At 42.3% G+C, this 14,642-nt stretch overlaps 1 protein-coding gene and 1 pseudogene across 1 annotated transcript; both read right to left on the minus strand.

The window, feature by feature from the left end:
• Window positions 1-3,743: 3,743 nt before the first annotated feature.
• Window positions 3,744-4,522, minus strand: LOC115682660 (peroxiredoxin-2E-1, chloroplastic-like; annotated as a pseudogene).
• A 737-nt stretch (window positions 4,523-5,259) lies between these two features.
• Window positions 5,260-12,991, minus strand: LOC115682658 (uncharacterized). The gene is made up of 10 exons (XM_030606949.2): window positions 12,440-12,991; window positions 12,092-12,212; window positions 11,171-11,256; window positions 9,963-10,347; window positions 9,758-9,858; window positions 8,911-8,977; window positions 7,789-8,016; window positions 6,838-7,299; window positions 6,560-6,632; window positions 5,260-5,600 (listed from the first exon to the last, which is right to left on the minus strand). The coding sequence occupies exons 1-10, from the start codon at window positions 12,844-12,846 to the stop codon at window positions 5,356-5,358; spliced, it is 2,175 nt and encodes a 724-aa protein (XP_030462809.1). The 5' UTR covers window positions 12,847-12,991; the 3' UTR covers window positions 5,260-5,355.
• Window positions 12,992-14,642: the final 1,651 nt, after the last annotated feature.

The raw sequence follows: 14,642 nt of genomic DNA on the forward strand, positions 1-14,642 counted from the left end.
TTTGATATTCGTCCTTAGGGGTCTTCGAAAGTCGATGCATACCCTCATATTTCCATTCTTCTTCTTAACATGGACTATATTGGAAAGTCATCTAACATACCATGCAGTCTTTATGAACCCCGCTGCCAGTAATCCCTTGATTTCTTCCTTGACCTTAAGAATAATCTCCAGGGTAAACCTTCTTAGGGGTTGCTTATGTGGTCAAAATCCCTTCTTAATAGGCAATTTGTGCTCCACCACATCTCGTCATAATCCTGGCATTTCATAATAATCCCAAGCAAAGCAGCCTTTATACTTCTTTAGTAGTTGAATCAACCGTGTTTTGAAATCGTCATCCAACAAAATGCTAATATAGATTGGTCACTGATACTGATCATCATTTCTATCAATTTCAACTAAAGGATATTGAGCTTCTACCACTTTGTCATCTACTTTAAGTGGTGACTCTTTAAAATCTGCTATACAATCAACGGCATTAATAGACTGCTCAGTGCGCTCGGCCAAGTAGTTCGCGTTCCTCTCATCGAGGTCATCCAACAATATAAGGTTCTTCATGGACAACCCCGTTCAATTGTCTTTAGGAATTCAATCAACATTCCCTTTGTCGAAGCGGTAGAAAGCTAGATCTGTGGGATTAGCCCTTGAGGGTTCCATATTGCATAAATTATCGGTGATCGTCCTTTTACAATCCCGATTCATTTTTAGTGCATGTGCCCAGGTTATAAACGCGTTATGGTTATCTTTAACATACTCAACCTTATCCCTATTCCGAAAGGCTAGCATTTGGTGAAAGGTGGATGGCACATATTGATTCCTGTGAATCCAGTCTATTCATAACAACATATTATATGATCCGTAAGCTTCGACAACAAAGAAAGAGGTATTTGAAGTCTTCGATCCAACTGTGAGGTTAGCGAAGAGCATCCTTTTCACTTCACTCACTTCTCCAGTGAAGTCCGAGAGTTGGACATTCGAGGGGGTGACTTCCTCATCCATTCTCCCCAGCTTCTTGAAGAACTTGTAAGGAATAAGGTTCAGTGTAGATCTACCATTGACCAGAACTTAAGGTACAAGTCTACCGTTAATATTGGCCGATATATTGCTAGATTTAAGATGCCTAGAGTTATAAGCTGGTAGCTTTTCCAATTCCATTGTCTCCTCATCAGTGAATTGGAACTCAGCATGCTCCTCTTGATTGATGATTGCATCTTCATCCTTTGCCATTCTCATCGATGCTCCCTTGAATGTCGAGGGTAGCTTAGCTTGGACCATACACGAACTCGCTGGCGACATTGACCTTGAAAGAGCTGCAGGTCTTGGCTCAGATTTGTCCACCTTCAAAGATTCTGATTCCTTTGGCTTATCACCAGTTTGGATTGATTCTTCAGGTTTCCTCTTCCGGACCAAATTTCTTGCTATGAGCTTTTTTGGTTTATACAGACGCGAATAATAATCATTCTCACCACCGCCCTCAGCGGCTGCGCTGGCTTCGGGCTCTCCTCCCCCCACGAAGGGTAGGAGTTCGAATCCCAGCGCTGGCGTTAGGGATTCTTAAGCGTGACGTCGTGGTGGTGGGTCCTGCGCTAGCGTCACCCCGGGTTTACCTCCCCGGCTGTCGGCCGTGCGGGGGGTTCCCGGGTTACCAAAAAAAAAAATAAAAAAATAATAATCATTCTCACCACCGCCCTCAGCGGCTGCGCTGGCTTCGGGCTCCCCTCCCCCCACGAAGGGTAGGAGTTCGAATTCCAGCGCTGGCGTTAGGGATTCTTAAGCGTGACGTCGTGGTGGTGGGTCCTGCGCTAGCGTCACCCCGGGTTTACCTCCCCGGCTGTCGGCCGTGCGGGGGGGGTTCCCGGGTTACCAAAAAAAAAAAATAATAATAATAATAATAATCATTCTCTACCACCCGCCTGGGTGGTGCTGCTGGAAAGGGCACTCTTCTTCTCGCAAAAGGTTGAGTGTTCGAATCCCGGGCGCCGCAGGGTGACTTAACCGGTGCACGTGTGTGGTGGCTAGCACTTGTCGCCCCCAGGGTTTACCTCCCGGCTGTCGGCCGTGCGGGGGTTCCCTGGGTTACCAAAAAAATAATAATAATAATAATAATAATCATTCTCACATTACCCAAAAAAAAAATAATCATTCTCACCCACCTACGCATGGCCGAGTTGGTGGGCGTTTTCCTTCCCTCCTCAGAGGTTCTGGGTTCGAATCTCCGCTCGGTTCCGTAATTTAAGTGGGAGGGCCATGGCGGTGGGTTGTTGGGCTAGTCTCCCCCGAGGTATAGGCGCTCCGATTACCTATGCGGGCTCGTCCCCGGGGAATGGTGGCGGATCCTCGGTTACAAAAAAAAAAAATAATAATAATAATAATCATTCTCTTCCCTGACCCTATTTCTAGATTTCTTGGGCGAGTTTCTAAGCAAAAAATAACGTTTGATAACGAAACAAAATTTATGTTCCGGAATAAAATTTATTTGATAGGTTATTTTTAAATTTCTTCTCCCAGCAGCCGGCAGGGTGGAGGCAGGTGGTGGTGGACGGCAGGCAGGCGAGCAGCGGGCGACGGGAGGCAGCAAGGGTAAGCAATAAAAGAGAGTTGTTATTTCTATTTCTATTCTAGAAATAAAAAAGTAAAAAAAAATATACTTCTCATTTATGTTCCAAACCTATTTTTAGGCTAAAAATTTGTCCTGAAAATAAAAAAAAATGAAATTGTGTTGCTAAGCGGATTTCTATTTCCAGGAACAGAAATATAGAAAAATAGAGAAACAAAATAGTTATCATTCGCGCCCTAAGTTGAAGATGGATTACTTGGCTAATTGGACTTCATTGATTTGTTGTTGCAATTTAAATATATATATATATATATATATATTTTTTATTTTTTTTTTTTCTCTCTCTTTACATTCTTCTTTTCTGAGTTCTGGACATGCTGCCCCCTTGTCCTTGTATCTCCTAGGCTTCGAATCATTGGTCCTCTGGCGGGTTATAAGGTATTTTCAATGTCCAGCGGCGAGTGGGCGTGTGGATGAATCGGTGTCTTCCGGAGGTAGTCCGTCGAACTCCTCTCCCCATCTAGTAGGAGCAATATTTCGAGGATATGGAGGTGGTGGCCTATAACTAACATAATTATTAAACTTATCACTTGGTTCTCCTAATGTGTCGATAGTAAGGTCTCATTTTTCATGCCTCTGCTTGAATGACTTTTTCTTTGCGGGCTGCCCCTAGGGTAGGTAATTCGATCGAATACCATAGAACAACCTGTTTGACCAACCGTTCTAAGTTGTTGGCATAATCTGATCGATGACTGTTTCTCGTGACCTGGACAAGAGCTTTCGTCCGTGATGCTTTTCCTTTGGGCGGAGAATAGTAATCCCGAATGTGGCGTTGTGCATGGCTAGATCTTCGAGTACATCCAATTTGTATTAACTACTGGGGGTGTCAATGGGTCGGGTCGGGTCGGGCTTTCTTGATACCCGACCCGACTCAAAACCTACAGGGTCATACTTGACCCGCCCAGACCCACCCAGGACCCTGTTCACCGTACACCCCAAGGCCCGGGGCTGGGCCGGGTCAGGTCGGGCCGGGCTTTGGGTTTTTTTTTTTTTTTTTGCAACTATGAATCGCAATTCGCAATGTGATTCCCAGCACCAGAACACCCGTTGACTCTTATACTGCTGAACTCAGGAACAACATCATCATCCTCACGAAATCAATACAAAAGAAAGGCAACATCTTGGAATCCCAGAAGCAAAATCCCTGTTTATTGTGTCTGCATCAAACCGCAGTTCCAACTCCATCTCAATTTATTAGGCACAAGTCAGGAACGAAAACTTCATCAGGCTCAAAACCCAACAAGAACCCCACCCCTCAACACCAGCCAACGACAGCCAAGTTCAAAGCCCCAAAAAGAAAAGAAAAAAAATGGAAACTTGAAAGCATCTACAGGACTTTGAGCATATCCTCGGCACCACCGAAGGTGAAGGCCCCGCCTTCCCGCGGGTTGAGCACCTTCACGACGCCGTCCTCCGCGAGCGCCGCTGCACCGCCGCGACCGCACCCGAGCCCCACCGGCTGGTCGCTCGAGTCGAGCTCACACCCGATCGCCCTCGTGAAGTCCCCGTTCCCGTCCGACAGCAGCATGACGTCGTCGCCGATGCCCAGGTTCTCCTTCCACGCCCGCATCACGAAGGCGTCATTCACGGAGAGGCGAGACGATGTTGCCCACGCCCTTGGCCTTCGCTCCCGGCCTTCTCCACGAACCCCGGCAGGTGCTTCGCGGCGAGGTCGGGGTGAAGGCCCCCGGGACAGCGTAGAGGATCGACTTCTTCCCGGCAGTGAGGGCGGAGACGGTGGTGGTCTAGAGCTCGCCGGCGGGGTCGAAGTAGGAGAGGGTGGCGTCGGGGAGCCTGTCGCCCACGGAGATGGCGGCGCGGGTGGCGGCGGTGGAGAGGCGGAGGGGCTTGCCGGGGGACCGGCGGCAGGGGACGGCGAGGGGGGAGGAGCGGCGGCGTAGCGCCAGAGAGGGGAGAGAGAAGGGAAGAGAGACTGAGAGAGAGGGAGATGGGTCGGCCCAGAGTGTCAATGGGCCGATCTTAAAATACCCCAATTTTAATGAAACCCCAAATTTTAGGGTCATATTTGAATAAAATTAAGGCCCGACCCCAAAATACCTCAAATTTTAGGGCCGGACCGGGCCGGCGCGAATCGGGCCGGACCGGCGCGGATTTGATTGACACCCCTATTAACTACTAGTATAAAGATTGCCGATATGCTCCTCGAAGGATTTGAGGAAGAAAGTGTGAATGCGTCGATTGGAATGGTAAAGAACAAGTGCGATGAGACCAGTGACCTCTCTAGGAAAACAAGGTGAAGTTCAAATGATGAGAGAGTAAAGGGGGCTGTCCCAAACCGTCTCCGCGCTTGCAAAAGTAAACATAGGGCCAAAGTACAGGCTGTTTTTTTGTTCCTTTAAGCTGTAAACATGCTGCGAAACATCAAAGGACACTTCACTTTGCCTCTATCATTGCCACGTGACAAGACATGTGCCATAGTTTTACCACGTGGCCCAATAACTTTATAGTATATTTCTGGTTCCTATATCACATGTTACCTATTTGCCATCCATAACTAATCATGTGCAGTCATGTAGTCGCAACTCCAAGGAAAATCAGGCCGGAGCCAATAACGGCAGCACATTGCAACCTATTTCAAGAAGTCAGACGGCAAACTGCAAAAAATTAGAACACCAGGAGGCAACTTGGAGGGTGAATTGTAATTCATCCAATATACTGGTGAGAAACTATAGGCAATGATATTTGAGGGAAAGAGGACATCTCCGCGCCAAAATCACTCATCATTCAACCCAGTTAATGTCCAAATGTTTAAGTTGAGAAAGCCACTTTTGAGTATCTTGTGAAATGTAGGGTTTAGATGTCGACCTATCCTCGACCTCTACATCGGTAGCTGCTACAGGATCTGCTCTCTTGTCTTTAGCAAGTCCCGGTTGTCTATTTGGGTGCCTAACTTTCAGGGACAAAAGACGAGATACTTCATGAAGGCCTCCCCATTTTTCTAGCGCGCGTGCAATGTCATATCTCCCTGCAGAACATTTGTAGCATGTTAGGATGGAAGAATGGTTTAATCTGAGATTATTTAGCATCTAAATGGACAATAGAGTTGTACCACCACATAATAGAAATATGAGTCACGTCATGGTTCACCATGTTGATAATTCATCTTTTGCAAACCAGAGAAGCCACATTTACTCGAAGATAATTTTTCATTTCGAAACTAAAGAAGAGGTTAAACTGTAATAAAAATATCCACAGCCAACTCAGTTTGCATGTTTTTCCCTGCTTGGTTTGCATTTAGCCATTCCAACAAATGCTTCTTTTATGGGATCAAATAGCGCAATTAGAGCCGTGCACTAGATAAGCATGGCCGAATGGTGTAATCCTAGGATAGAGATGACTTAACACTAGTCTTGCTTACCGCTTTTCCACCAGCGTCCAACGGATTGGCTCTTCCGTATTCACCAGATACAAGATCAACCAGATGATTCCTGTTTCTTATTTTGAATGGTTGAGCACCCATTACTGGATCATGTGAGATCCACCTACTCAATGCCTCACTGGAATAGTTACACCATATACATAGACCTATCTAACCTAACCAGAAACTTCCTTGAATGCACTTTTATTAGCTATCATGTCATCTTCATATTATTTGTTCAAGACTCCCCATGGTGAAAGTCATGGGTGAAACTGGAAATGCATTATCTTTAAAGAGAAAAAACTGAAAGTCCTAAACTATGGCAATAAGAAGAAGAACTACATCTGATCTGAGTTAGAGTTCTCAAATAGGCCCTTAAGCTTTAAAGACCAGAATATCGTTTCAATTTACTGGGTTAATGAGTAAAGCTTAGGAGACAGAGACAAGAGCTTGCAAAAAAAAAAAAAAATCAGCACTTTCATAGCATCTATAAGATTGCTTGTACAATGGCATCTCCGGTAAATGCAGCAATAAAATCGAGGGATCAGTCATTTTGTGGCCCATACCTGCACGCTCAAAAGATTTTCTACTAGGCATGTACGAGGGATCCATTCCCCAGCTTCTCTGGAATCGACGTATCTGCAAGTACAAAAAAATGATCCTAATCAATGTATCATGTAGTAGCATGATCTCCAAGTTAACAAGTGAGTAAAACCATCTTCTCTAACCTAGGAAACAAAGAGTAGGTTGTTCACAAATGTTCATCGTTGACAACAATGGAAATCCTAACCTCAAATGAAAGAAATGAAGTCCGCTAATGGAATATATTACAAGCTTAACCCACCTCTTCTTCCAAGTTTTCAAGGTTGTCCCAGTATCCCTTTGGTTTGCGACGTTTGTAAGCGAGGGAAAGATTCATCAACGATGCAATTCTTCTGAATCCGCCCATGCGTGTGATTGCTTTCTCAATATCGACCCTACCATGCAAACGGAGTTGCTTCCTCATGGGCATGAATCCTTCTTGCCCACGCTCTGAAATGAATTTCACGAGTTCAGCTTTCAGAACTTCAATGTCTCTCTGCAGGCCCGGAACTCTCGGTCTTTGCGATGATAAGTCATCATCATAGTTGGAAACATCCTCAGCTGTAGCACTGGAAGAAGTGTTTTCATCCATGCTAGGTGAAGCAGTTTGCTCGCTGAAGAGACTACTTTCACTGGTTGTTTCTGAGTCAGCTACCGTTGTGCCCTTGTTCTCAATGTAATCCCGAATCGCGCAGAGGTTTGAAGGGAGATCTTCATAAATAACCTAATGAGTCAGAAAACCACTATTAATACATTTCACATCTTCTGAGGAGGACGATGGTATCAATAGACATACAACACTTAATCTGGTGATGAGTCTACAACATAACTTTTCGTTGGGTAGAAACAAAATAATTTTATTCACTTTGACGATAAGTTTGTGTGGATAATGATCAATGGTGAAATTTTCTAATTAAAAAAAGTTATTCTAGTCCCAGTATCTTCTGTTGTTGTATTATAATCACATCCTTGAATCTTTGACAGAAAGAAGTGGAAGCCGCTTTCAGAAATGAGGCTTGTTCATTCCTTTCAGACGACTTCTTAAAATGAACATACCATACCAAACACCATGAACTTGTTTTCCCTATTTTTGAGAACAGAGGACACTGTAATCATAAGACTCTTAAACATAACAGTAGCTTTGGACCATCTATGCAATATTGCAAAGAAAAAAGAACATCTATGCAATGAAATATTTGAAGTAAAATCAAACCTCTTCCATAATAGCTTCAGAAAGAAACGAATCCTTGTGCATTTTTGACTCTACAGTATACTTCAGCAACGTATGTTGATTTCCTAGTTGCTCGAAAATCCATTTCCCCTGAAAGGAGTCGAAGTCCCCTTCGGCCTGCTCAAAACTAATCTCTTGTTCCAGATGTTCACATAAATCCAGAACAACACGGGCATGGAGCACCATATACAGCAGACCTTTGCATCCTTCCTGCAATCAATTAGAAGCAAAGTTGAATTTAGCAGGAAACCATGTAAGTCCAAGCAGATGACAAGGAAGTTATAACAGAATTTATAGGTATCAAACATGTCACGACATTCTCATTGGACAAGGTGTCTATCGAAGATGTGTATATCAAAAGTGTCACCCAGTTAAGATTTTGCAGTGTCTCAATTGTTAGTAGGTATTGTATAGTTTTACTTTTTCAATGCTGTGTTTTTTATGGTGCTTGATGATGTAACCTTGCATCCCAATCCATTTATATGATGAAGAGAGAAGAACAAATTCTCCAAAGGAATGATGCATAAAAAACTGTTTTCTTACTTGAACCATGAATTATCCGAGTGATTCCTCAAACGAATAGTTTCCTGAAGACATTATATCTGCCCCAGTTTACATGAATTGTTTTCTGTATTGGTTTTTGAAACACAAAGCATGCGTAATAGCCCAGATGACATATCTTGGCTGCTAATTTGTAGCGTCTACTACCAAAATAAGACATACATCTAACCAGTAATAGTTTCAGCTCAAAAAGTTTGCCTATGATTATGGTTTTTCATTGGAAAGACATTCAGCTTGGAAAAGCTAAGTTCTATAGGGATCAGAGAAAATAGAAAAACAAAAAGAAAAAGACCCAATATAACCGTGCCCACTTTTATTGACATGTGGACCTTCTCCTGTAAATGTCATCACACAACCTTTTGAAGTAGACTCGACAGATTGCATTTGTCATATGGACACAGTATCATGGATAATATCAAGTAGTTTGAACGAGAAACAACTACAAACTGGGGCAGAACATCCATCATTAAAATTTTTGAATATGCTTCCAAAGCAACTTTCTATCTATTGAACCAAATAGACTAAAAGAGTTCTTCTATGTACCTGAAGAATGCGAACTTTGTTGTTTTCTCGTGATAAAATCTTGCTGATGGCCAAATTTGGAACTATCCTGAAAAAAAGTAGGGCTCAGGAAGACAATTTAGGCTGATGCAGTGCTGACAGGGGTATTAGAACACAAAGAAGTATATGACTGTATAAAATATATACCATTTAATGCTCTCCCACGTTCTTTTAGCTTTTTTTGTAGGTCCTATATATGAACTTGTATTTCTCTAGAGTTTTCATCTTCTCATTTATTGTTACTAGATCTTCATTTGTAATCATGCATGTAATTAGCTCACTGACTGTCATATTGCTAGTTAAATATGATTCTTTTTCTCTTTTTGCCTGGACAGCTGAACAACAAGTTGATAATTAAACGACAGCAAGCTACAAATAATAAGTTAGATATGAACTACATGGGGGTCAGGCCAGAATTTGTCCCTAGAATATTGATTACACAAGCACCTACATACATAAAATGATTACTGAAGTCACCAAAAAATTTGTTCGTAAATATTTAATTTCCAATTAAAGACATAGTCACGTATGCATGTCCCCCACACTTATAAAGTGTAAAAAAGTTTCAACATTAGAATCCTAATTTGCTAATGGTTTATGTGATGAAGGATTTCTAGATTTTCTCTTGGGGCTCAAAAATAACTAACTACAATATTATTCCCTCACAAACTTGTAAGCATAAAAATCAGACGTGCAAAAGATCCTGCATTAAATGCTTAAGCAATGTTGAAAACACTGATACTGTACAAGTATTATCAAAAACGAGAGAGCAAGAGTCAAATTCCTTATCCAACTAAAGTAATAAGAAGCATGAGTAAGAGATACATACTCAGGAAGGCTTTCATAAGTAGTCAAGACATTCCAGACTTCGCGAACAGGAGCTTTTACTGTTATGCTAGCAATGACACATCGGTGGACGCCTCCATTTTCCTTCAGCCCAAAACAGCATTCTATCAGAATTCACCTAAACAAAATTAGTCTCCCTAAACAAAAGCCAATAAAGAATATTCTAATATCAACTGTCATTCAGTTACCAATAGGCCATCGAGTCTACGGAGATGAACTTCATCCACCACACAAGGCCGATCGAGTTTGCAAACTTTGCCAAACACGCCCCAACTACTAGTCAGCTCAGTCGATGACACAGGCAGTTGACCAGCATCAGCACTGGTGATGTCTCTAGTTTGCACCTTATTGTCCAGGTCAGGGCCAATGGAAGTAACGGCACCATTGATTGCTCTGTCCCTATAACTCGTCATCGATGCCAACTTCTGATTTCCCTCAAAATTTCTTTCAGCTCTGAATGCCAAGGCTTGAAGATTTACCGGCAGATCTGACCTGATGATCCTTTCTAGGAAAATAGCTGGGAAGTTGAAGCGTGGTATCACATTTACCTCGTATGACAAAGTTGTCGAGGATCTGCAATAGCAGAGAGATCAAAAGAGAAAATTAGGGAAGTTGCTACAGGATTAATTGCAGAGACGTTGCACAAGATTACAATATTCTTCTCTGTTTACTAGTCGAAAAAATAATCCCTATTTGTGGCATAAGATCATTTAACCCCCAAATTTCGTTATAATAAGTCTTGAAATCATGTAACACAAGCATTGTAGACTCCTTCATCCTTCATATATCCAGACAGGATACGCACATAATAAGACAGAAGTAAATTCTTGATCATCTGGATTGCAGTCAGACAATGAGAGAGATTATATTAAAGCAACTATAGACAGGACTGACTGCCCAAGATCCTGCATAACGACAGCTGTTATGTTGGTGGCACTTGTACCTTTTTTTTTTTTTTTTTTTCTCTTATTAGATTTTACCAGTTAAACAAACAAGAACTCTCATCACTGACAACCTGTGAATTTGAAATCTATGTAAATAGGATGATTACTGGATGCACTCTTTTGATGGATAGCTCAGGGAGGGAAGATAGGAATCGGACCCCAGACCTAACGGAGTCCCATTTTATGAGCTCATTCGCACATTCATTATGATTAGTTGCAGCTTGTCGCAATGTCATACTGTTCATTCATGTATTTGCTGCCATGCGGCTGGTTTGTTGGTTTAGAATAGTACAATTGGCTTGTAGTGGGTCTAGTCAAACCACACTTTTGATGTTAACTTACCTTTTAAAGAAGAAAGAAACTTGCCGGCTAATGCTTTCCCGATGTAAAAGTATAGAGCAAGAACAAAGAAACCTAAACATGGTTTTGAACATAAGCACAAATAATCTCACCTAGGCCCTGATTTTAAAGACCATTTGCCTTCAAACTTCTTAAAGTCTCCATCCACCATGGAAAAGTGAAGTTCGCGCTCATTATCCTGCATAACGAGGTTGGTTCAAATATATAGTTCAATAATCGATGAAGCTCCACCTATCTATTGCAAATGTAACATCAATGCAACACACGAAATTGAGTCCAACAGCTACGCACGCATGTTTCAGTTTCTAACTTGTTCAGAAAATTTAATGAAACCTAAAAAGAGAGAGATTAAATTCTCTATTAATATTATAATGAAAGTTAAAAAGGACAAGCAATACCAAAGAAAAGAATGCAAATATCAAGTTGATTTCTACGTCTTCTGGACTAATTCTAGCAGAGACGAGAACTTATGTTAATGTCTTCAAAATATATCCGTTCGTACATTTGACAGGAGGCATGTATTCTGATATCATTTCCCCATTGGAGCCTGAGGCGTATGATTTATAATAAAACAAAAAAATTAGACAGTGATGAAGTTACAATGCCTGCCGAATTATTTAAATTTCAACATACATACAGGAAGTTCAGCGAGATAAAACAAAACAATCCCTTTTCAATTGTGCTTTATTAATAACATGTTCTATGTAAGCACCACAGAACATTCAGGGACAAAAAAATGCATATATGTGTGAAGTCTTTTTTGGGAGATGCACACATACGACAAGGCCGAAAGAGGGAAGCATGTTATCTCAGCTGGGTCGATGTAGAATTGTCATCCGTGTAGCATTTGTCGTGCTAGGACCCAAACGATTTACAATGGTGCTATTGGGTTTTCGGCTCGATCCATAGATATCTACTTTTCTTGATCTACTTAATCACGAAGCACTAAAATTCATACTAAAACAAGCAAGGAAAAAAGGAGAAAAAAATCGAGGCAATTCGAGGATACTCACTGAATTGGCGAACTCCTGAAGGTCCAAGACGACCCGAGCTTCGATATGCCAATACAATGCCCTCTGCAGGCCTCTCTGCTCCAGCCATATCCGCCCGGGATGCGGGCACGGGATTCTCCCGCTGCACAATTTTTTCTCTTTTAAGAACTCTTTCTTCAGATAACAAGCATCAACCATGAAACAAGCGGGCCACAAGTACAATCAACTATCCCATTCCAAAAGATAAGACATCCAAGAGAACCATACCCACACGAGAACAAACTAACCAGGCATTGTTCCTTGCTTGAGCATCAAAGGATACCGCAAATAAAGCGGAAACTAGGAAACCCAAAAGTGCAATCTTCTTACCTGCAGACTAGATTGGGGACGAAATCGGCGAGGCGCTCGTAGTCGGTGAGAGCGTTCCAAACCGATCCGACGTCGGCCATCACCGAGATCTCGCCCCTGATCCTCCTCTCCCTCCACGATATCACCTCCACCTCGCAATGCACCTTCCTCTCTCCTCCTCCTCCTTCCAGTCCCTCCCTCTCTCTGCTCTCGTAGCACCCGCCGCCGCCGCCGCCGCTAACACCGCCTTCTTTCCTCCCTCTGCTGCTGCTGCCGCTGCCGCTGTTCCTCACGCTGCGAACGACGGCGGCGCATCGGCTGCGTAGGGCGGGGTCGGGGCGCGGCGGCGGGCCGTTTCTCCCGGGGCGGGGGAGCCGGTGTTTCGAGAGGGGTTCGAGGCTGAGGCGCGGAGGTCTGCAGGTGATCATGGCGGCGCGGCGACTCGGCGAGTGGAGGAGTCGGAAGACTCGAAGATTGAGCAGGAGGGAGCCCGGGGGAGTTCCAGTTTCGGTTCAGTTCGCGCAGCTCGACGTCGACCGTTAATTCTGGCCACCGGTTTTTCTTTTTTGCAACGCTCTCCCGCTCTCGCGCCAGTGAGAATAATGGGTGGCCATGGTTCTTCCAGGACGCAGGGGGGCATCCCCGTAATTTCGCCCGGAAATGTGTGGTCAGCGGTTTTTTCAAGTTGTATTTCATTAGAAATTTTATGTCACTTCAAGCGCGATCCTTATGTTTTCATGGCAAAAAAATATCTATATCCTCTGCAAATATCTATAAAGTTGCACCGTGAAAATGAGATTTCGGGTGTTCTCCAAAAACAACCTAAAGGGGAAAAGTTCCGTCAATGAGCTGACTCGTTTGCTGCCAAGCACGGGCTTGTTCTCGATCAGGAAGACTTTTAAGGCCCTTGATAAATGGGGGCACGCAATCGCCCTTTTTCCCATGAACGGGCTTAATCCGACACGAGCATGGCACGGCACAATCCGTCTCTCAATGAGCTGTACTTAGAAGCGTGCTTCGGTCCCGGTTCAACGCGGGAATCGAAACGGACCGGACCAAATTGATCGGTTCAGGGTGGTTCTCAAGGGATCCGTCCAGATCGACAAACGGGCCAACATTTCTTAATTTTTTTAAATTTTTTACTCCGAAACAAAACTTAATTAGTAAATTGTTTTTTTTCTTTTAACGTTGGGAAACTCCCACTCGTAGGCTACATTTGGTAGTCGGGATAAAATTCGGGACAAGATAGATTTTATTCTATCCCGTGTTTGGTGCCTGCCCAAAATAAGATAAAATCGGATATAAGAGAAATATAGCCCAGATAAAATTATCCTATGGAGGAGGTGGGATAAACATGGATATGATTTTTAATTTTTTCTCAAACATAAATTGTTAAATTAATAAAATTAAAATAATATTTGAATATAAAAAGAATTTGAATTTGAATTTGAATATATAAAATTCAAAATAACAAAAAAATAACAATAAATTCGTTTTTTATTCTTATTTTTATTTATATATTCATTTTTCTTTCTAATTATTATATAAATCTCATATATATACATTTAGTATTTATATTTTATTACATTTTGGTATATTTGTATAGTTTACTATTTAATAAAATTTTATTAGAGAATGATAGAAAGGGAAAAAAGAAATAAAAAAGAAAATAATAAAAGATAAGCAAATAAAAATAAAGTAGGTAAGAGTGTCGTGAGAAATTTTTATAATTTCTGTTTATACAATTTTCAAGTTCATTTCCATTGATATGCTGTTCATAGCAAATAATGGACATGGTAATATGTGAAAACATTCGGCTTTATTACTGTGATTCGCCAAATAGTAAATAGAATATAACAAATCCCTTGGATTTCATATCCTATTCTGTCTAATTATATTCTTGTTAGAAATTCAGACGACCAAACGCATCGATAGAAAATATAAAAAACCAAAAGAAGAAGAAGAAGAAGAAGAAATAATCTATTCCAAGACGGACCCTGGTCGGTTCGGTTCCAGGACTTGGTGGGCTAGTTCCCGATTCCACAAATGAAAACCAACCCTACCCAGTCCAGTTCCAGATTTTAATATGGGAACCGGCTCACCCTGAAATTGATCATCCCTAGCCGTGCCAACTAGGACCATTGTGTGGGATGGGCCAGGCAGGGCCCGCTACTGATCCTTTTAGCAGGCTGACCCGGCCCGTTTTGTAACCCGCAAAAATATC

Source organism: Syzygium oleosum, unplaced genomic scaffold (genome assembly GCF_021117445.2).
Source record: "Syzygium oleosum isolate NSW1041296 unplaced genomic scaffold, Sole_v2.1 Sole_v2.26, whole genome shotgun sequence".
In the NCBI taxonomy this organism is placed as follows: Eukaryota; Viridiplantae; Streptophyta; class Magnoliopsida; order Myrtales; family Myrtaceae; genus Syzygium; species Syzygium oleosum.

Coding starts and splice junctions, on each gene's coding strand:
- LOC115682658 (XM_030606949.2), bottom strand. CDS start 12,846: ATGATCACCTGCAGACCTCCGCGCCTCAGCCTCGAACCCCTCTCGAAA. Junction 9,859..9,962: donor GTAGACTCGATGGCCTATTG/GTAACTGAATGA, acceptor TTTGGGCTGAAG/GAAAATGGAGGCGTCCACCG. Junction 6,633..6,837: donor TTGAAAACTTGGAAGAAGAG/GTGGGTTAAGCT, acceptor TTGTACTTGCAG/ATACGTCGATTCCAGAGAAG.